Source organism: Periplaneta americana, chromosome 4 (assembly GCF_040183065.1).
Source record: "Periplaneta americana isolate PAMFEO1 chromosome 4, P.americana_PAMFEO1_priV1, whole genome shotgun sequence".
In the NCBI taxonomy this organism is placed as follows: Eukaryota; Metazoa; Arthropoda; class Insecta; order Blattodea; family Blattidae; genus Periplaneta; species Periplaneta americana.
In genome coordinates, this window is record NC_091120.1 from 155996017 (window position 1) to 156020002 (window position 23986).

Here is a 23986-nt window from a genome sequence, read left to right on the forward strand (position 1 = left end):
GGCCCCAAATACTAGTATTATGTTAGTGGAATACTAATGAGAGGCTGGAATGAAGAAGTGAAAGGAACAAAAGAGGATGATGTTTGAAATGCAGAAAAAGGCAAAAATGGCTGTAAAAATAGATTAAAAATTAAAAATAAATCTACTTTAAATAAGAGGTCAGATCTGTCTTTGTTACTTAAAAAAGTTTCAGGTCATAATCCTGATATTTACATAACTCAATCTCGCTAACCTGGTAGAGATGCATTATTCTTAACAAAAAAAAAAGCTCTCTACATAGCTTATGCACAAGTCAGAAGTTCTTTCACTATTTCCTTCCTCTATGATTAGTTCAATAGGTGCAGGCAAATTTTCTTTTACTTTTCAAGAGGGATGAATATAGCCTAGTGAAACTAACATAATATGCGCAAACATCTGTAGGGAAATTACTCACAGAATGCAAAAGATGACAACTGCTTCGATCACGTTAACATTACAGCCATTCTTTAGGAGCAATACACCATTGTTGGAAGTTAGTTAAGAAAGATATTATGTAGCAGTATAGTTACTGTATCTTTGTTACATGGCCTTTTATCACTTCTTACTCTGTTTTGTAATGACAGTAATTTATTATTTTAACTTTTATACTAGGTCATTACTTCTGATGTAGTTCTTGTTCTTCACATTGGAGTCCCAGAATACCCAACTGAACATTTAAAAATTACAAGACATCATAGTATGTAACAATATAAAGACATGAAAACCAAGGTTTCCATACATACAATTATAATCACATGCATATGACTATTTTGACTTATTGTACAATGTACGACCAAAGTCTATGTTGTAAGCAATTTTATACGACAATTTTACTGAAGAGACAAAAATATTTTGACAATTTCTTTCATTCAGTATATCGCTGACTAATATAAAAGAAACATGTTTTTAACGGGCAAAAGATTCCTTAATAATAAGAATTCTCTTCCTGCCGAAAACAGTGAATGGAACTTTACTTAATTCACAGTGGGTGAAGGAGACTGGTAGTTATTCTACCTGCAGTTTACTTAAACTCAACACTGTTATATTATCAGCATATTTTGATTTTTTAATCCTACTTTCGGACAAGTTCAATGATGATACAAAGAATGGCATCATGAATGCTTTATGGTTATGAATATTGATGATGAAACAACTGATGGCGATTTGTCTGAAATGCTCAATGCTCTTGTGGATGTGAACAATAATTAGTAATTTTTCTTAAATGGAACTAAAATTTAGTGGGTACTATGTGAAATATATGTTTGTATGCACTATCTATAAAAGTAGGTGAGAAATGTAACATAATTCTGTGCTGAATTACGACAATTTTCGTTAATACAACGGTTGTGTTTCCTTTGTCTGGCAACCCTCATAAGAACACACTTTAACATTCAATATAACTTCAGAGGTTAGATTACAGTATGTTAGGTTAAGGTATGTTACTTTAGTTTCCATCTCATAAACATTCACTGTTTTGAGTCTCCATTATTAAACTCGTTTTTTAATCATGTCGGTAATCATGAATACTGAAGCTATAGTTGATTTCAGAACGAATAATGTGATAAATCAGTTGCAGAAGCATCTGACTTTTACAGTATCTCTTGCTACTACAATTTTCTATAAATTAAAGGAAACTATTTACAGTTTACAAGCAGTGAACATGGTCCCCTGCTTACTATAGTAACAAATTTCATGATGGTGTATCGCTCTTTATAAAAATAGTAAGGCCAAGTAATGCGTTTTCACTGTGAAGTCTATAAATAGGTAGGAGGAGTTAAAGAGCAAGTATCAAATGATAACGTACTGCTCAAAGTGAATATCTTCTCTACAGATGCCTCGCAATAAGCTGCATTTATTTCATCAGGCCCCATTCATACATCTTAAAAATGTACATAATTTAGCCTTACTTTACCTTCATGTAGTAACATACACAGTTGTATAGACTACCTACGCCACTTTTTCAAACAATGCTATTTTTTCTTGGACAGATTTGCTGACTAGCAATAAATACAACCAATTTATTTTTTAGAAATACAACTCTACCAGAGAGATGTATTTGTGAAGTAGTTTCTGAGGCCATGGAAAATTAATTCGCAGAAATTAAACAATAAGATGCAGTAGCTTGTCACAAACTGGAACTGATACACAGACAACCCTTATTCAGCTCCCATTCCTACTAACATTAACTTCTAAGCAGTGTTTAGTTTGTAGAAAAAGAGGATTTTACTCTTACAAACTTGTGCACATTTAGTAAGAAACAAATGTAGGCACCAGACACTTCTGCATTAAAAGCATTTTATAATGTAACTCCCAAATAGATGTCAGAGATGTGGTGTCTCAGTACTAATCAACATTCAACAGAACTTAGTATTACAGTATTTATAGTATCAAAAATATATTCAATATGTTTTTCTATGTCATAGTGCATGACAAACCCAAGGAATCCCAGTGGCTACTAAACTTACACAACATACAAAAATTTCATGATAACTGAAAATGGTTCGATAAAACGAAGTAATGTTCTCCTGTTTTCTGTGTAGACGATTTTTTGTAGTATAGTGATATTTTGAATTAATAGAGAAACAGAAGAACTCCAAGTATTTCTTCACCACAAATCACACTTACATTCGCCAGAATTCGAACCTGGTTCTCCAGTGTAGAAAGGTGACACTCCAACTGTTCAGTTAAGACTAATATGTGTAGTACAGTTAGCATACTGAATATTAAACTGAAAATCTGGGTTTAAGTCCAAATTGGCATAAGCTGAGAGGTTAAATTTCTTGTCGAGTTTTTCCCTGTTAACACAGGAGATATTGTGCGTTATTCGCGAGCGCCTAGGCTATGATGATGGCTAATCTTAGTTTAAGATCTTTTTATATTTAACTATATTCCTGATAAATGCTGTTTAAATTTACGCAATGTACACTTCCACTCCATCACTTACTTCATTGTTTGGTTGGATTCAATCACAGTAATAGTGTTGTTCTCTACAGAGAATCAATGAGTCAATGAATCAATGAGGGCAAGACTCATCTCAAGGGGACACTATACTGAAATTACTAACTTCCATATTTGTAAAGCTAAATTCACAAGACGTTTAACACTGGTGTAGCTGGTTAATAACACATGTACAAAATTTCATTTCTCTATGACAAATGGTTTGCATTTTATTAATATCTTAATGAAATATTGCATCACTTTATATAATAAGTCCCTTGCGCCGCAATTTACATTATTTTTAACTGATATTCACCTATATGATTCTTTATATACATTGGAACAAACATTATTATTGGGTTTCTCTACACAATGAATCGGTAAATTACTAGACATTTTTTATGGTTATTAATATTTTTATTTTTTATTCTTTTATAATAAAAAAATTCTAGTAATTTACTGATTAATTTTACAGCAAAATCCTATAGTATATTCATATAAGTGAATATCAGTTAAGAATAATGTAAACTGTGAAGCAAGGGACTTTTTATATAAAGTGATTCAATATTTTAATAAAATATTATAAAATGCAAACCACTGATCACAGGTGGATGAAATGTTGTACATTTGTCATTAATAACTAGATATACCAGTGATCAAAATTTGATGAATCTAGCTTCATAAATATGGAAGTTATTTATTTCACTATCGTGAATCCTTTACAATATGGAACTTGGAAATTTCAGTATAGTGGCCCGTTAACATTTATGTGAGCTCCTAGCCTGAAGGCAACTTGTCTCATTTCATTCACACTTAAGGGACTTCTGTAAATTTTGCAGAGAAAAAACTGAAAAGCCATCAACTAGCATGAACATTAAATGGGGAGACAATTAAGCCAGTCAATACATTTGTCTGTAACAACATAGATAGCAACTATCACCGCACCCCACAACAGTCTTCAGAGAGCCCAGAAAGGAAAGTAGCACTCAGCATTCAGTAAAGAGCTTTCAAATATTATTTTGCTATAATGTGTTTCATTCAGTGTCGTGTATTTTTCTCCTTGTTTGGAATTTATCTAAGGGTGTACATCAACACAACAAGTGAAAAGCTTAATAACATTTACAACAGGGAAAAGGTGCCTATCTCCACTGGGAATCCTACTCAAGAAACAACACCCCCTCCCCAGGAAGAAGTCTTACTTAAAAATGACGAAGACAAATATTATATTATATTTTAGTAAAGCTGTTTAATTATTTTTTATGTTTGTGGCAGCAATTGAAATGTTAATTCCTGAAAGTCTGATTTATGAGTTTTCTGGGTATTTGTAATTTTACTGTCAAAACATTATCTTTAACTATTAAAATTATCAATACTACTATTAACTATCAACGAACATTTGTAACAAATGAACATTTTTACCACTGTTAACAACAGTTGATAACTGATAATGAATTGCAGGTGTCTACATGCTGATAATCATTTGTAAATTTTTATTTTTGGTTTTTACAAGGTGAATTTTTGCTCATGACACCATTATTTTGTTTCCTTTGCAGTGACGTAGGTGTGCGACTTTTGGTGAATTTGTGATATTCCTGTGACACATGCTGTCTCCCGAGAAAATTCAGGAAATTAAACCCAGTAGCATCGCAAAGCGGGTATCACATTGTGGTCTACTTGATTTCCAGTTTATGGGTCATTTGTGCCTAAATACTGTAGTAGTATACACCCTTGATGAAGAAGAAGATATTCCTGTGATACAGAAAGGTTTGGAGAGTCAGTTGGCAGCTGAATACAAAAATGGAAGCATACAACCCTGAACACAAGGCAATTATTGTCAAACAGTATTCCATTAGTGGCAATATTATTATTACTATCAAACATTTCAATGTGTAAAACTTAATTCGATGAATTTTAAGAGATAATACATTGTTTTTTAGAGCGCCATTTCGATGCAACTGTATCTTATCCAATGATAGACACTACTTCTTCAGAGCTCAAGAACTGTTTACAGAACATGAAGGCTATTGGAGCAACACAGGACTTACAACCACAATTTTTGTGAACTCCAAAGAGGCAGAAATTGGGAAGAGACCAGAAGATGATTTTTGCAAAAGATTTTCTGAAGATACATCTCCATTTTAATCTCAAGTGTTTTCCATCAGGACTTTCTTTAAAGACGAGCTTGAAAAAATGAAGAATGTTAAAGCATTGGCTGATCTGTTTATAATAGACAATGCTTCACTAACTTTTTGATCTTGTATGTTTCATGTACTTAACAGTGACTGTACACAAGGTGGAATGATCATTTTCGAAACTGTCTACATAGCTTACAGGGCAAGATTGTCCAACTGGTTTAGTTTTGCTGTCCATTAAAAATGAAAGAGCTCAAAAAACAAATCTTAGCAGAACAGTAATTGATGATTTTGCATCAGTAAAAACAAGTGAGAAATATTTCAAATTTTAATCACCATACCAACAATTTAATGAAGTTACTCTATTATCTGAAGGACTTAGAATACCTAGTGTTCATGAATTCATTTTTTAATTTTATTAGTTTATTGTATTACAATAAATACCTAGAATATTATGTACCCAAATTTATGTCAATTTATTTATGTACCAACCTACGTTTATTATATAGAAATATACTTTCCATTAAGGTGTGCTTACTTTTATTTCATATAGGGGACCCCAATGGATTACAGTACAGCACTAATAGAAATGACACTGGCTGGTTGCCTGAAGAAAGCTTCACTTCATTTGAGCAAATGTATGAGTCGATTATGTCAGCATGGAAATCAATACCCACTAATATGGTTGTAAAACCTTCAAGGTGAAGTCCAATTCTAACACAATGGATGAAGTGAAGACAACGCAGTCTGGTGTCAATGAGTCAATGAGTCTAATAGCCCAAGAAAACTGATAAATGATGATAAATAATACAAGCATGCAAAAATGAAGGTACCAGTAATAAAAAATAAATAAAATATGTGTTTTAAGTTTTTCCAGTATAAGCAGCACACGAATTATACTCAATTTTCTGGAAAAAATGGAGCTTATACCAGTGACAGACGGTGGGTTTGAAAGTTGAGGAAGCCAAGATGTGACTGATGAGAGTTTGCATTACATGTATTAAAAATATAAGGCCTGTCACGTACCTCATTACCAAGAGCAGAATTTATAGGTTTTAAGAAACTAAAATTAAATTTTCCAATTTATGTTTTAGGATTTTAAATCTTATGTTTAGGAATTTATATGATTTTACAGGGAAAGGAATAAAAATAAACAACATACTGTTAATATATTACAATATTCTTAGAGTTAAATTCAAATATCTGTTATTACAGGCCTAACATTATAAATCTAAAAAGTAGCCTGCTGATTCACATGATGATGATGGGATGTTTTATGGAACTATTTATCAATATTAATACATATTAACAGTCTATTATGATTACAACACTGTATCTTTATTCAATTATTACACCTGCAAACCACTCATTTAAGTAGTGCTCCTAATATGAATTAGGTCTCTTTAGGACATTTTAAGTCCTAACCTACGAATTAGATCTTTTTAGGTCATATTAAATTTAAGAATGTTCTACATAAAACGAATAAGAAAAGCAATACTTCGAGAGTAACGAGATAGCAAAAAATGGGTTCGAACCTAAGAATCCAGGGCTTGCTCATTACTATTACATAGCCTAATTTTACAGCAAATTCACTCCATGATCCTCTTTCTTTGCAAACCGATCAATTAGGTCATAACATACTGAACAACTGCTACTAGAAGAAGCTAAACAAATCTGCATTTGTTTCTAAACTCTCGATATATTTAATATACTGTATAAATAAATATCTCGTAATACAAAAGAAAAAAATAACAGGAATACCCGCACACAAGAGAAAAATCTACCAACATAAAAGAAAACTTTTACTCAGGGAGAGAAAACTAACACCACGTGACTCATTTTTCTAAAACAAAGAAGAGAGAAAAAGAGAGAGAGCTTGCCAATATAGCCGAAAGCAGCCATGACTACCAGTACAGCAGTACAGTTGTCAGCGATGGGTAGGACATCTCCAAATTCGGCTCCCCTTGAGCATTCTAGTCAAGTTTAAACACTCCACTAACCAGCTATCTTATTCGTTTAACTGCTGCTGTCATGGTTACCAGGGAGCAGAGTATCTGTCTCCTCTCTCCTGCTCTCGCATAGACACTGCAGGCTGCTAGATGTCGACTGTATAGGTTACAGCACTACCTGTTATTCTTCGGTACAAAATACTTGCACTATCTACAGTATAGCGAGTGAGCATCACCAACGGGATGTGATCGACTTGACATAACTTACATCTTAGTTGTAGGGAATTTGAACCTGGGCTTATAACTCAAGCGCTCTAGCACTAAGTCACCATGGTACACCAGCAATTTAGATGTGTTGAAATCTATTTTTCAGATTCTACAACTTTTCATGGGTTTCGTTACAATACAGTTTTACTCAACTCAACCGTGACTCCATCTTTTATGATACAATAAGATGATGTCGAAGAACACTGCTATTCAGATTTTTACTCTGAAAAGAACCTGAAGACTTTGAGATGATAACTGAGGGAGTCTGTGCCCTTAAAAGACAAACACTAAATGAAATCTGAATTACTCTAGAATAAGAAGCTCCGTGAAATATAGTAGAATTCCTCTTAACCAGCACCAAAGGGACCAGGATAGTTCTAGATACAAGATATTGCCAGATAACTGAATAAATAGTTTTAAAAATTATCCGTTTGTATTTCATGATGCCAACTGTTGAAACTGCAGTCATGTGAAGCTCATTCAGTGGCGGTTCCTCGGGGGAGGGAAGGGAGGAACGTCCTCCTCACATTTTCTTCTTTTGAAAGTAAATACCAAATAAAATATGTGCCTTGAAATTCGAGGAAGATTCGATAATTTTTAAGTTCACAGCTACAAGAAAAACTCGGCTGATCGAGTTTTAAACGACGCGCGCTCATGTGCTGTAGAAAACTATGACAAAGATGTGAGATTGTCTGTGTAGAGGAAAGGCACTCCATTCCTCCTCTACTGCAGTTAACACACATAGACAACAGCGCACTAGCGGCCAGAGAAAGAAGCAGAGTTTTAAAGCAAGTAAATGAAAGGAGAGGGAGGAGATCCTCCTCTGAATCAGCGCATGGGCGGGAAATAGAAACCGACTGGTCGTGCAGCAAGCTAGCTACTGCTGCCACCTAACGATGCTGCATTCAACCAGACTATAACACATCTAGGAGGAGACACAACAAAAACAGTTTTAACGCAACGCTATGAAAGATATCATGTAAACTTTTTTTTAATTATAAATCAAAAATATTATTCATTGCACTTTATATAGGCTACTATTCATGGTTTGAAACTTTCGTGGATATTTGAAAGTTAAAGTCGGGTTTATATAAAACAAAGAGGAAGTAGTTCTACGTAGTTGGCCCCTGAAATTCACTTCTATTCATTGTTTACTAGACAGGGCAACAGCCAAGTTGTCAGTTTTGTACAAATATATTTGAAATTGAAAGTACTCCAAACTACATTATTTTTAACATAAGAAAAATTAATCGGCCACCAACAGCTTTGAACAATAATGGTAGTATGACTTTACAAGAACTGACATTCTTCAAAAGCATGTGATAATGAACTTGTAAAATGTACATGTGGCAACACAGACCACATGGGTGGGTGCAGTGTTCTCGCTTTCCTCAGATCATTTCCCATTCCCATTTCCGTAAAACGGTTCCGGTTACGAGTTAGTAGCTAGTCTCTTCCAACACGTGTGATGCTGTAGTGTGCTCGAAAAATGCTACGAGGTTGTGAATTTCATTGTAATTGTTAATTTTCGCAATTATTCAACAATGAATGGAAGTGAAAACATTATATATTTTGGACAATTTAGGAAACTCAGTTTACAAGAACAGATTATTGCTATACAGAAGGGAAGGCCAACCCCAACACTACCTGGTCTTACATGTATGCATGTAGGCTAATTTGTAGCATGTTTCATTCAAGAAGGTGTCATTTCGTGCTTAACTTCTTTCCTCCTCTTAAGAAATATGCAGGAGCCACCACTGAGCTCATTCCTCAATCACTTGATCATAACTAAGTAAACATAAGAACTGTCGATTTTCTTCATAAAAAAGCATAAAAACTGTGTGGATTTTCCTTATAAAAATACATCACACAACATAAATAGTACACTAATTTAGGTTCGAATATTCACTGAACATGAATGTTTGCACGAACTTACTAATGTGGCAACACTGACAGCCAGGCTGTGACATTACGGCAATTGAATAGGTTTGTTTTTAAGTGATTTTGTTTTGGTACTGGTGGTTAATTGGGTGACAGTTAAAAGGGATTTCAATATATAACCTACAAATATGAGTCATAAGCCTTGGAATATTTCAATTGTGTTACCATAAATCTGAAGCAGAGACAACCATCAAAAGTAAATGTCAGTAACTTCCTGAAACTGAAGTTTCAGGGTTTTTTGCAATGAACTTCACACTTTTCATGCAAAAGTGACAGGCATTATACTTCCATTGGAGTAGTGTCCAGTCTAATAAGCACACATATATATACACACAGTATATATTCCTACTTTCCCTTCATTGTTAAGCAACAAAATGTAACCTGAGAGGAACAACTTAAATTCCTTGCCTGCAAATTAAACACTGCTTAAAAGTGTTCCCTCCACCCCTTAGCTTTATATAAATACTACCACAGGTAATCTTTAAAAAATAACAGTCTTAACTGTTACTGTATCACAGTTCCTCATAAAAATAACAGTAACAGGCTTAGTCCGAAAGCTAAATACTATACTAACCACGTTTTAACGTTTGTAATAATGTCTTTTTTTTTTTTTGTTTAAAAACATCGTTGTACAGTTGCTGAAACACATCGTCACTTCAATAAGTATCAGAAAAGTATCAGCAGACTCGAAATACTGATTTCCTGATACTGCACCCTGGTATAACAATAGCACCATGACACACGAACAACCTGTGAACTCAGTTGGGCCCCGCATTGTCCCAGTTCGAGAGGGCCTTGAAGTCCACGCTCTCAAACCTCCATTTTTGTGTAAGTGATGAGGAATCACATGCTGAGACATAAAGCATTTGTCTTCCTGGATCAGAATCCAAGCATCTCGGATTGCCACCATGGACCAGCCATTGTTGCTCCTATTTATAACAAGCAACAGCTATTATCTGTTCAATACACAACACACTATTCTCTTGAAGCAATAGAGAGAATTACTGATTCCATAAGAGTACATTTCGTATAGGAGTACTGAATTCACCTAAATGCTTACTGTGCACCAGAGAAGAGGACATGGAGATGAAGCACCTGGCTAATTGTGAAACTCTTAAGACATTTGTGGACCTTCCATCAAAATATTGGGAAGCAAGAAGGATGACTTCATTGTTAAATCCAGAGCATTAGATACACACACACACACACACATTTCAAAAGAAATGAGATCTATACGAATGGTATAAAAATTACGTTCTTACTTCACTACTCCAGTAAAACCCCTATGTAACAGACTGATATAATCCAGACAATGTTACAAAATGTGCTGTAAGGATGAAAGGTTCGATATTTTCATTAAAATTTTCATATACAGTAAAATTCAATTTTAATGTTCCCATTTTTCAAGGAATGATTTCAAAAGTCTCAGAAGAATTACCATAAAAACAATAGAACTTATTTCCACATTCGAGAAACCCCAGTTTAAAGAAAATCCTACTTTCAATGGATTTGATACTTTGAATAAATTTTGGAATACACAATCCGTTTTATCGAAATTCCAAAACTGTTATACGCATCTGTAGTCTATTCCTATACAAGTTATGGTCACAACAGTGTGGTAGTAGCAGCAGTACATTGCAGTTAACAGTGTGCATTGATATCTCGATTAAAAGTAGGTAGGTATCTTTTTTTTTTTTTATCCAATGCCACCAGGTTGTCTTTTCGACATTTCTGGTCTTCTCTCCTGGCCGTGGCTTAGTTGTAACCACTTCTGAGGTTAGGGTGCCTGGAAGGCGGAGTTACATTACCCCGATGATGTGATAGGATGATTATGATAATGTGGTGCCAGGAGAGGTCTTATATCTAAACTTAACCTAAATTCCAGACCATGGACAAACACAGGAATAATCCCCTTTAAGGAAAAATTCCTGTGCTCTAACCGGGAATCGAACCCGGGACCTCATGAACTACAGCCAGAAGCTCAGACCACTAGACCATGAGGCTGGCCACCTTCAACAATATTTATAGCGCATTACTGACCTACAATATCAAACCTAATATCTGATGATCAACAGTATCGAAACTAACATAGGTATCTAATGCTCTTGATTTCACAATAGAGTTAGTTATTTTCTCTCTTGCTTCACAGTATTTAAATGTAAGACTTTCATTTTGTTTAAGTTCTTCACAGCGTGTTAAATGATTCATATCCATTTCTTCTTCTTCAAAATACAATTCATAATTTGAAGTAGTCAGGATGTCAGTTCTACATAAATGTTTACCGAGACAATCATGAGCAGTAAGGAGCTTGAACATGGCTACAGCAAGCTTTTCTAGTAGATTTTTTCCAATGAGAATTTACTGTAGCATTTAAGATTTGGATATTGTAATTATTTTTTATTTAATCCCTTACTGCATAGAACAGCTTTGTACACACTGGTTTAATATTCAAATAACTTAAGTAGTTCTCTCTTTCTCAACTGATGTCACATATGGTCAAATCCAGTTATTCTTCCAGTGCCATATCTGTCCCAGTATGCAGTTTGAAATATTATATTCTTATATTATAAGTTATATGAATATAAAACCTGTATGTGCCATATCTGTCCCAGTATGCGGAAAATAGTTAATTTTTATAGCTTGTTTTATGGAATAATATGAAAAATTATAATTTTCTTTTTGTTTCATTTTAGCACCTTTCTTTGCCAGAATGTTATTTTCGCTTATACCAAAACGTGCATGAAACCAATGAAGAACTATAATTTTATTTAAATTTTGAATTTCTTTAATCACTAAATAGATTTCTTTTATTTTTTTTTTTTCATTTTAGATTGATTTGCTGATACTACTGATTGTATTGTGGCTCTAGAATCACATAATATGTCTATATTCTTCCAATAATGAATCCAAAAAAATAAATTTTGAAAGAATGTATAAACAGCTTCAACTCCTCCAGCAAAATTACTGGTACTTTTCCCCACATTCTTATAGAAGGAAAAGAAAAGTAAGTCAGTAGAAATGCCATATGTTTGCATACGAAAATTGTAAATTTTATTAGAGTATTCAAAAATATGTGTGATTTTGTGACAGTATCATATTATGTGTTTAAGGGAGTTTACTGTTAAGTGTATGCTTGCTAAAATTAAATTTAATGGGTATTAAGAATACTTAAATATACAGTGCATGAGAAATAAGGTTGTGATTGACACTGCCTGGGCAAACATACATGCATGGAGGCTTGGCATCACTTTGCCCAAACACAATTTATAACTCTTTATGTAAGGGATCAAACACTCAGCATTGTCGAAGTTCGTATCAGATCTTAAGCCTGTATTCCATGTCCAGTTCAAAATGCAGTGCAATGTACTCTGGTTTGTTCACAGTTAAGCAACATAATACAATAACTGACTCAGTTTTATATACAGGGTGAAAGGGAATCTATTACATTAATTCGCAGAGGTAATAGATGAAGTCATGCGAACAACTTTGTCAAATAAGTTTTTTGATGCGTCCAATAGTTTGGAGAGTACGAAATGTAACAAGTTGCAACACTGTAACGCACCAGACTCAAACAACCCTGCCCACATGAAGGATTCTAAGGCACAATAAGCCTTGGGCTAGCCTTTGAGTCCCTTCTCCACATAAAGACAAAAAATAATAATATACACGTCAATGACATTATTAACTAATCAAGGTGAGATCAGAGGCCAAATTAAAAAAAAAAAATTTAATTTGGTTTTTGTTTCAGTGAAACAAGCGTCGAGGGACTTCCGCCGACTTCTGACTTCTGTTGCATTCAAATAATTATAAAATACGGTAATTTGGTCCAAGGAGCATCCGTTTTTGGTGCAAAGATAATTCGTTTGCCGTGTTTCTTAATTGAAATTAACCTAAGTGGGTCGGTGTCTATTCCAAAATCGGCACAAGTCCCTCAACACTCGTTTAACCTTTGTTACAAATAATAATTTGGAATTTTCTGTGCAATTTGGTATAATAATTTATTGAAAAAATTGGAATTGTAAGTGTTTTTAAATATGTAATACGTTTTATGTGTTAAACTACTATTTTTTTTTTTCATCGATACTACTGCATACAAATATAAATATATCTAAAATTATTTGATAAGGAAAGGTTGTGGTTTGGAGTTTCTGAAGCTGAATGATTGTTTTGTAAGTTGGCGGTATTGTTGAAAACTGTAATGGCTATCTTTATTGTCAATTTTCAAAACAAGTTTAATATTCTGTGTTTTTTTTTTAATTTATGTTTTCTAACATTTACACTACCGGCCAAAAGTTTTCGATCACCTATAAAAAAAACTATATACTTTATTTCAATGTACAAACACATTGGAAAAGCTAAATAGATCAACAAAATAAATATTTTCTCTCTCTACCATTATGATATGATAGAATATTCAAAATGAAATCCCTGTTTTAACCACAAATCCATAGTTGTAATAGGTCATCGAAAACTGATCGAAAACTTTTGACCGGTAATGTACTTTGTCACTCTTTTTTATCAGGAGTTTTTTCTCTCTCATGTATGGAAAAAGGACCCAAAAGTTTCCATTGCAGCCCGTGGCTTATTGTGCTTACCACTCCTATTCTGTGAATGATTGGGTAGCTGAAGGGCCACACTCTTGTACAAGTACAGCACTGTGAGGCTAAGCTCTTGTACAAGGTCAGCATGCTGAACTGTGAACTTAATCTGGGCTTTAAAAATTTCCAACTTATGTACCTATTTATCAGAAATTAAGATAGACAGAAGCATGAAATTTTTACAGCTTATTTTTAGTATTACATTGATTGTTGAGCTCTAGTTTCAGGTCATTTGCTTAAAAACTTTGTTGTGCATTCATATTAATGCAATTTCATTTTTCTTAAAAAGTAGTAGAAAGTCATAACTTATTATTTTCACAAAGTTCACTTTTTAAACAAGAGCTCAGCACTTTTAAGATAACAAAGAATCAGTTTAAAATATTCACAGAGATATCTGTAACACTTTCTGTGATAAGGGTACTTAAAGATGGTGAATTTAACACTGGTAATACAAGGTCTCTAATCTTACCTTAACGGATAGATAAATAAGTGAACTAACAAAGTAAAGAACAGAGGAAGGACTGAAGGAACTAATTAATATATACGCAAGTAGCTTGATGATCAGTCAGTTGGTAACAAATTTGGTTATGGTCATTCCAACCATCATGGATTCTATCAGTCTGGCAGTTAAAAGAAGTCTGTGTATGAGACAGAAGTATCTCTTAACACCGAATTCGTTACCTACAATGATGCGTTCATGGTTGAAAATGATGACTGATAGAGCTACATTTGACGTGGGCAAGAAATGAGACCAGTAAATTTTTCCTGGAACTCTAGTAGTCAATAAAGAAATTAATGTAAAAATATATGAGAGGTTCACAACTAGAGTAGACCAAGTCCTTCTGGAATAATTTTAAGAAATTGAGTCTTAAAGTACATGACTCATGCTCAGCAACCTTCAATTTCCATAGGAAATGCTGCCCTCTGTGGAGTAACAAATGAGTTATTGACTTAGTTTGTTATGGCAATGAATAAATCTAAGTTTTCTTCATCTGAGATTGTATTAATCCACAAACTGACCACTGGTAGACTTGGTCCACTCTGGTTGTGAGCCCCTCATTTATGACAGAAAGAAATGAATGAGGAATTTGAAAAAGGGACCAAGTCCATATTTTTTGTAAATTGAGTTTATGCCCGTTTCTGGCTCTCCATACACTCTTCTTGGATTTCAGCATTAAAAGGAACGAAGTCCTTTAGAATGTACACATTTAAATTGTGTATCAACAGGTTTGGACTGTTATATATCCAGATCCATACAAAAGGTTTTTTTGTTGTTTTCTTCAAATTTACTTTTCCAGACTTAGTCCCTTTTGAAAATTCCTGATTCAATTATAAAATAGAATTAAAAGGCACAATTAACTCACCGGATTGTATCGCCACAGCTGATTTCCCTGCATGCCATGACAGGGGAATAAGTTCACTGCAGCCTTGTTCTGTACATCTGACACGTCCCAACACATGGTACGGCCCTTGGGACGTATGTCTTTGTGCCACGTCAGTATGAAATTCTATGCAAAACAAACACATCACATTTTCAATGCTCTATTATCATTTACCACTCTGTCATCACCTCAATGTCTCTGAATATTGTCAGTCTTTTAAATGAGACATTACACAACAATTACAATTACTGAAATTTGATTGTTTTAGTCCTTGGCCCACAGTTTTTATGTTTCAACAAAATTTCTTTCACTCACTTACTCCTAAAAGAACACAGAATAAGATGCGAAAAGTTTTTCTCTATCTTATCCCACTAAGAAAAAATGCCATTTCATTTTTTGAAACTTTCAAACATAAAAAAATAATTTAAGATCTTGGAGCTTTAAATTAACTTTCTGAGCGATAAGACATTGTTTGTTAGCTACATTAATCAGCTCTATTTTGGTGCAAGAATGATGAAAATATCTCAATTCAAAGTGCACTTTGTGTTAACATTAGTGTTGTAAAATGCTGTAACACTGAACATGCTGAACTGAATCATCTACATCCTGAGCATATCAAAAATTGTGTAAAACCAAACACACACCTTTCTAACTATGAAAAATAATATAGTCAAACTCTACCACCAAATTCGAATAATTGTTATGACACGAAATATATATCAAATTGACAGAATGTGATGGATTGACACTTGCAGAACTGCATTTCCGGTTTAAAGAAAGTGTGTTTCCGGTCAACAAAAACTCAGCTAATTAAATAATCAAAGATCATAGAGACAAAACTGATATATTTTTGAAAACTAGAAAATTCAAGCTTTCAGATGACATAAAAATAAAAAATAAAAGATTTTTAAAAGAAAACTAAAAATAACGGTAGGCTAGATGAGTGCCTGAAAAAAGTAAAGTTATACCTATAGATGATATATTATAATTTTCATTTTAAAATTCAGAATGTCACTGATACATTTACAAAGAGTTCTGACATACCTGTTCCCCCGAGGATCTTCGGTTGTCCTTAATACAATCTTTCAGTCCAATTCGCTCATCAGCTTTCTTATGTTCGGAGTCTACACACAATTCTGGTGCTGCCACACTTCGAATCTGAAAATACACACAAAGTAAAAATAACTTCTACGAATATGTAAATATAAGAACGGAGATTAAAACGTTGTACAAATTCTGATGCACTATCCTTTGAATTATTCATTGCTTGCTATCAAAATTGTAAATAGAACATTTTCACTTGCATGAGGTAATAAAACTAAATATTTTGAATATGACTGTAAAAAAAATCATATTTTTACAATGCCTGCAGAGATAACTTATATGACACCAAGAATAAATGAAGGGTATTCTGTTAGGTTTATTTTAGGTCACTGTGAATGATATCAGCTATTGAAAAGGCATCAGTGTGTATGCATAGTGCATATACAGAGGGGAAGAGAATGCCTGATGGCCGTATCTCTACCAAGTTAAATAAATAATAATAATTAATATATTTGTGCTGTATTTTAAGCATATTTGTGTATTACAATCAATCCAGATAAACAGCAGTTTTAAGTAATTCTCTAAATACCCTCTCTAGTGTTAAACAATTGTCCTGATCTTTTGTTTTTTTCTATAAGAGACAGAAGTTCAGGAAAACTCTTAAAAAGAATGGATAGTAACAGCAATAAATAATAAATCCTTCTATTTTCAGTTGACACCCCTCTATCATATGGACTCATCCAGTGACGTCATAACTTACTTGACAATAGCCAGTTACATGCAGAAGATGCAAGTTGCTTATTAGATAACACTCATTGCTAATTCATTTGTAAGTAGATTATGCAACAATCGATAGAGAGCAGTATGATATGTGCAACATCCAGAAGAGAATTTTTTAACTTCGTGTTACATTTAAAAAGTTAGATTTTCTCATGAATTGCACCTCAGACAAAGACGCATTCTAGTGAAAAAAATATCATTTACTCAAATTCCTACAACAGTTAGGTTAGAGGCATGCAGAGAAAGGTGCAATATTTTTACAGGACGCAACTCTAATAGCAACAGTCAAGTAGCATGCTAATTTAAAGATTTTTCCCCGAAAAAAATTTAGCCACACAAAACAAGATTAACTCAAGAAACAAGAATAAATATAGCCTCTTCCAAGAAGGCACACAGTCTACTGGGCAAGAAGGGCGAAAGAAAACAAGTTGGCAGTGTCCTGATTATAATGTGCTACTCTGCATACCAGAATTCTAAATTTTGCAGCATTATTTCTTATCCAACATCTGACTTACCTTTTTCTTTTGTAAATATCCAAAATATATGTTTCACTAAACTTCAATCGGTAATTTTATTTACATTATATATCAAAATAATCACTGATGTGGTCCCTTTTATAATCTGCATTGATATTTTGAATTTATAAGTAAAACATTGTGAAAGTAACATAAAAAAGTCCAAAACAACTGAAGAGCTACAACAGACAGGGCATTAAATGGCTGTGCTTCGAAGTGCTGAAGGGTATAAGATCTATCCTAAAGGAAAAGCAAACAAATTTCTGATATCACAACTCACCTCTCCTTGAGCAAAGTCAGGGGGTTCAATGGGTGGGTACTTCTTTGGCAGATCGAAAGCAATATTCTCCATGAACCACTTAAAAGATTTACAGTGCAGTTTCTCACGTAGAGCTTTCTGCTTGCTGATATCACCAGTGTCAATGCTGCGATAGTGCGGTCTTCTATTATACAGATATTCCTTGTACTCGTCCATCCATACCTCTGCCACTCGACGGTAGTTCTGAGAAGCACAATCCATTCAAAATATAAGGAAATACAATATCACGAAACATATTCAGGTGTAATGGAGATCATTTATTTCAATATTAATGCACTGAGGGAAATATACCAACTCTATTAACAGAATAATATTAAGAGATCGCAAAGAAAATGAAAGAAACCCAGTTTTCTGAGCACTGAAAGTAACATATTTAAAACAAATAAAATTTAAATTATTGCTAGCCTGGTGAAGCCAAATGGAGAGGAACTGTGTATTGAATTATTGCACAGACCTTACAAAGCCAAATATTCTACAATGAATGAGATTTAGTGGTCATAATGAACAATCTAAAATACAGGGTTGCCAAAAAAGAATCACAACATTTTGTGCTATAATAACATTTGATTATAAGTAACTAACATGTTTTTTTTTTCGTTACAGCGTAGTGGATGTTATCAAATTTCTGTTGGCAGTACTGATCATATGAGACAAAAAGGAAGAAAGTAGGAAAGATTGGAGAAAGCTGGGTTTACAGTGAAAGACCTGCCCTTGGGCAGAACACTGAATGTATGAATGAATGAATGAATGAATGAATGTACTGATTATTATTCATGTAGCACTGCAGCTAGCATTTTGTTAGTGTGCTAGCATCATGGCGTCTATACAAGAAAAAGCTCAATGTGTGCTATGGTTCACGGAGTTAAGTCTGTTGTCACTGTTCAGAATAACTTTAGAGAAATGTATGGTAGAGAAGCTCCAACGTAGAAGTTAATAACTGCATGGTTTCGTAAGTTCAAAGAAACGGGTAGTGTCACTAAGTGCAAATCTCCTCGGTAGTCACGCACTAGCGAAGCAGATGTCGAGTGTATTCGACAATCTTGCAATAGGAGCCCAAAGAAATCATTCAAACGTCGCACAAATTCCGAAATCAACTCTACATGATGTTATGCGAAAGAGATTACGATTATGCACATACAAAATTCAACTAAGGCACGAAATGAAACCAAATGATCGTCCAAAATCTGTCAAGTTTGTAAATGTTATTCTAGGCAAGATAGATGATGATGAAACTTTCTTGAAACATGTTCTGTTTACAGACGAGACAATGTTTCATGTCAATGGTTGCGTAAATCGGCACAGATGCCGAATTTGGGGATCTGAGCAACCAAATGAGATAGTAGAATTTGTGCGAGATTCTCCCAAAGTGCAAGTTTGATGTGCTGCGCTACAAATTATACCCATACAGAAACTTATTAAAAAAAAAAAAAAAAAAAAAAACTTACATACTGTGTGAGAATATCTGTAACAAAGTCAACTTCCTAGCTGAATACAATTAAAAGTTATCAGAGCACTAAATGTTGTCATTTTTTTTTCGGTAACTCTGTACTTACAAAAAAAAATCCAAGACAATGCACCGAGAATAATAACAAGAGAAACAAACTCCACACCTACAGTAACAATAGAAGCTACCATAACCTGCCAATAACTGTAGAGCTCGACAATAAAGCTTTAATCCTAATAAAAATTGAAAAGGAATCCAAATAATAACGAAAAGGTTCCATATATCAACAAGTGAAAATTTTCTAAAAGCCCATATCGGGATCAGAGAAAATGTCGCAAAACGAACAAGAAAAAGCTGAATTTTCATAGCAATTATCACACCCTTCACCATACCAACACATAGAGAAATACATACATTTAGTGGAACCAATTAAAAATCTCACAACTAACCAGAACTCCAGAGATCAACAGCACTTTAATTTGTACAAGAATTCTATGTACAAAATGAATGGTTGGGAATATACACAGACATGGCTTGCTTATTTAATAACAAACAAGAAACAGATGCATGAGTATGTTGCCAATTATTCTCCCAATACATGCCCGGGACAGAGAAACTACATGAATTGAAACAGCTCTCAAAAATATTTTTACGAACCAATATTAAACAAAAAATTATCACATTCACAGATTGTAAACCCACAATCGAAGCCACCTTCAATTTTATTATCACAACCATAATATATGACATTCCATCAATGATAAAGTTCCTTGAACCAAAATCACAACAGATTATGCTACAATAGATCTCTGCCCACAGTAGCACTGCTTGTCAGAAAGGAGCAAAACTACTATGCACTCAACAGCAACTGCAAACCAAAAAGTATATTGAACAGCATGATGATACTGGGCCCAAGGTTGGATTACATGTAAAACAAAGATAATGATGAATCATGGTAAAAAAAAAAAAAATTAGTAGATGATAGAGAAACTATAAACCTTGTATCCAATAGCAGAAGGGTAACTTCTCAACCACTAAGGATACAGATAACACAATGAAAAAGAATGTACAGTGAAACTTCGATTCATATAGTTTTTCAGGGGAACAGAAAACAAAAACGATAAATACAGGATAAGAATAATACGGAAAACCATAAAAATCACTGAACTTAGGCGTATAATAGATGCAATGGATTTATGAACACATCCCACTGTTCTCTAGACCTTTAAGGGAAAAATTCTCAAATAGTTTATGCATTTAATTTTTAATAAATATCTTAAACAGTGCTTTTCTTCTGGAGGAAAAGGTGGTGGAACTCTGTATAGAATATTTTATAGTGGACAGGGACGTGACTACTGTCCAGTGCAACTAAGAGTTTCAAGGTCTAAGCAGAATTCAAAGAAAAATAATATTGAAAACATAGTTATTCACACATTTTTCAGTCCTATGATGAAAATTGCAACAAAAAGGTACTGGAATGTTGTTTCGGAACGTTCAGCCATAAAAAAGCATTGATCTTAAATAATGTGAAATCATAATTTACATGTCTCGTAATATTTCATTTTTATTTGTATTTATTTATTTAAGTTGGTTATTTAACGACACTGTATCAACTATGAGGTTATTTAGCGTCGATGAGATTGATGATAGCGAGATGGTATATGGCGAGATGAAGCCGAGGATTCGCCATAGATCACCTAGCATTCACCTTACGGTTGGGGAAAACCTCGGAAAAAACCCAACCAGGTAATCAGCCCAAGGGGGGATCGAACCCACGCCCAAGCGCAACTTCAGACCGGCAGGCAAGGACCTTAGCCAACTGAGCCAAGCCGGTGGCTTTTTGTTTGTAAACTTGCTATAAAAAAGTATGTTGTTTGCTTAAATAGGGTATAAAATGAATAAATGAATGATTACTGTTTACAATGAATGCAACTTTTAGAACACTATGTACACTATTTCTTGCAGAAAAATTCTGTAATTAGTTTTACTTCTGTGCACATTTACACCTGAAATCTATAGTGAATTTCAGATTGATACTGAGGTAAACAGAAAGGTGGAGTTTTATCACCTCCCACAGCATCATACCAAATCATGCATGTGATAAGGATGGCATGTGCGCTAGAAATTAGTTCAAAATTCCTAATGAGCGGTTGGTCGTTACTAGTAATTTAGACAGAAATTATGTTAAAATCATGAAGCTAGATTCATGATGCATTTAAAATGCAGATATCTGTTATGACAAATCCATTCTCATAAAATTAATACTACTGTGTAAAGTAGGTGGGCTTCCATTAGCCCATACGGTTGTATTCCATGCAACTAGAACCTGCCTCACAAATTATGCCTATACCATATCTCATGATAATAATGCCGAGACCTGTCTAGCACTTTAATAATCCTACTAAGATACTTCTCTTATACGCATCTAAGCATAATATAAATATATATTGAACATAAACAATGAACAGAAACATTTACCACTACTGAGATCAGCATCTGTGTCGTACACAGCCGACTCTAAACAAGTCGCAGAATCTCGTCAGATAAGACGACTGCGTAATACATTCCATAATAATATGAAGTGTTTATATACCTCCACATCGTTCTTGTGTGGAAAAATCGGTCTAATCAATAAGTTACTATAAAACAGCGTTTCTTTCCAGAATCTGATGTTTGTCTTCATAGCACAGATCACACACTTAGTAACTACTAAACTATATCAAACGCATGTGGAGAGCTTGCACACTGCACTAAAATGATGAATCATGTTACATATTATGGTGATATAATACATCTTGTGCTTCTCCGCAAAGTTTGACACAGTCTCAGGATCGTAATATTCTGCATGTTCTTGCTTCAAAGATAATAATGGAAAGCAAAATGTTCACTCTTTCAAAATAAAAAAAAAAAACTATCCATGCAGGAAAATACAGCTTCGGGACTGTGATTTCTCAATGACTGATTTGATAAAAAGGCAGTTTGAGGAACGATGAACCAGAAAAAAATACCGTTACTTATATGGGACTATTTTAGGACAAAAAAGACGGAAAAACGGCAATAACAGGAACAGTGTATCGACGTTCCACTGTAGTATTAGCACATGAAGACTAAATTCTTCATTTGACAGACCCTTAAATATATCGTGAAATATGTTTCAAATTATCATGATTTAATTGGAGATGAAATGGATAAATCTAGAGAGAATTCTCAATAGTGAATATGTCATTTCTACTACAATCTTGTGATTCTTTACAATAGATAAATTTGTGACCATTTTAGACTTACCCTGCCTACAAAATCCCCTTTCTGGGGATTCGGGAATGGAGCGAATTTCCTATAGATGTGCCCCACACGAGAACATGGGGCATCCACCATCTGACCCCCACACATCCAAATCTGCAGTCAATCAACCATTGAGACAGTTTGTTAATTCACTTAATAAATACTTTACTCAAATCTGAAATAATTAAGTAACGAAATCGTAAAAACAAAGATTGTGAGACAATTTAAATGTGAACACTAATAAATTAATACATGTATGGTAACCCTTTTGAGTGGGACAAAAACAGTTATGGGTTATTCAAGGAAGATTTCTTATTATATTCAGCCTATATTCGAGAACCTATTGCAGACTGTTTATGCAATTTGATTGTGTTTTACAACAATTTCCCTTATGGTTGTATCAGCCTTGACTCTTGAACACGTGTGTTAGTGCTTGTCCCATTTAACGCAACAGAACAAATACTGCAGCCGCAGTGCCCGCAGTCAGTATATTGTATCACACAAGTGAAGATGTAAAAATTCCGAAAGTAAAACAAAGGAGACAAAATTTTATGCAACAGTCAAGTTTGGTGAAAATGCATTTTCCACAGATGGAAGTATACTATTTTGTTTGTATTTTACTATTAAAATCACAAGTCATTTTTTTAAATCTTAAAGTTATATTTCCAAAAATTTAAGGTAATTTTTCTGTGATTTTTTGGTCATGAACTTCCGAGCCCTAGTGAGAATGATATAGTTAAGCCACACAGACAAAATTTTACGGGAGAGTGTGTTGCAGGTTTAGAGTCCAGTGCTATTAGGTGTGGTATCACAATTTCTTCGGCATATACTTACGTCATTTATTGAGTAACTTTGATCATTTTTTTACTAGTAGCTGCCTCATACATGTAAGCAATGAACCAATTTTATGTGGCTCTAGACTACCCTATTCTCACCCCTTCAATTGGCAACTCATTTCAGCCACTATCAAAACTGTACAAAATGATATGACAAAATTGTTCTGTCTCCATTACAGTACAGCCAACATAAGCAATTTCACAACTTATACTGCACATTCCTCAATGATCAAAGAGTCTTCAACCACTATGACTTAAGGCAGAAGATAGGTGAAATTTCTAACATCTGTAGTTTTTGACCTAGTTAGTTTATTTTTGGCTTATTTTTGGCACACATATTCCACATATGATAAATATACATCCTACAAATTTTCATGCATGTCTGAGTTTGCCCTTTTTCTAAAAATATTGGGACATATTTTCAAAATCTATCTCCACATACAAATTTTAAGTATATGATCTTGAAAAAAAATTACAGTATCTTTGATCTACCTAAAAAAGCACTAGAAATATATCCATAGAATAGAGAAAAAATTATTATT

The 23986-nt window shown here is 33.9% G+C and overlaps 1 protein-coding gene across 2 annotated transcripts in view; it reads right to left on the reverse strand.

Moving 5' to 3' along the window:
- LOC138698339 (putative polypeptide N-acetylgalactosaminyltransferase 10) overlaps nucleotides 1-23986 on the reverse strand; it is an 85926-nt gene that overhangs the window by 23888 nt on the left and 38052 nt on the right. For both annotated transcript variants that reach the window (XM_069824188.1, XM_069824189.1), the window contains exons 8-12: nucleotides 22612-22722; nucleotides 17844-18065; nucleotides 16269-16382; nucleotides 15207-15350; nucleotides 1-10173 (exon numbers count right to left, since the gene is read on the reverse strand). The exon at nucleotides 1-10173 is cut by the window's left edge and continues 23888 nt beyond it. In XM_069824188.1, the coding sequence (XP_069680289.1) occupies nucleotides 10003-10173; nucleotides 15207-15350; nucleotides 16269-16382; nucleotides 17844-18065; nucleotides 22612-22722 (762 nt within the window). In that variant the 3' untranslated portion in view covers nucleotides 1-10002. The remainder of the gene's footprint in view (nucleotides 10174-15206; nucleotides 15351-16268; nucleotides 16383-17843; nucleotides 18066-22611; nucleotides 22723-23986) is intronic.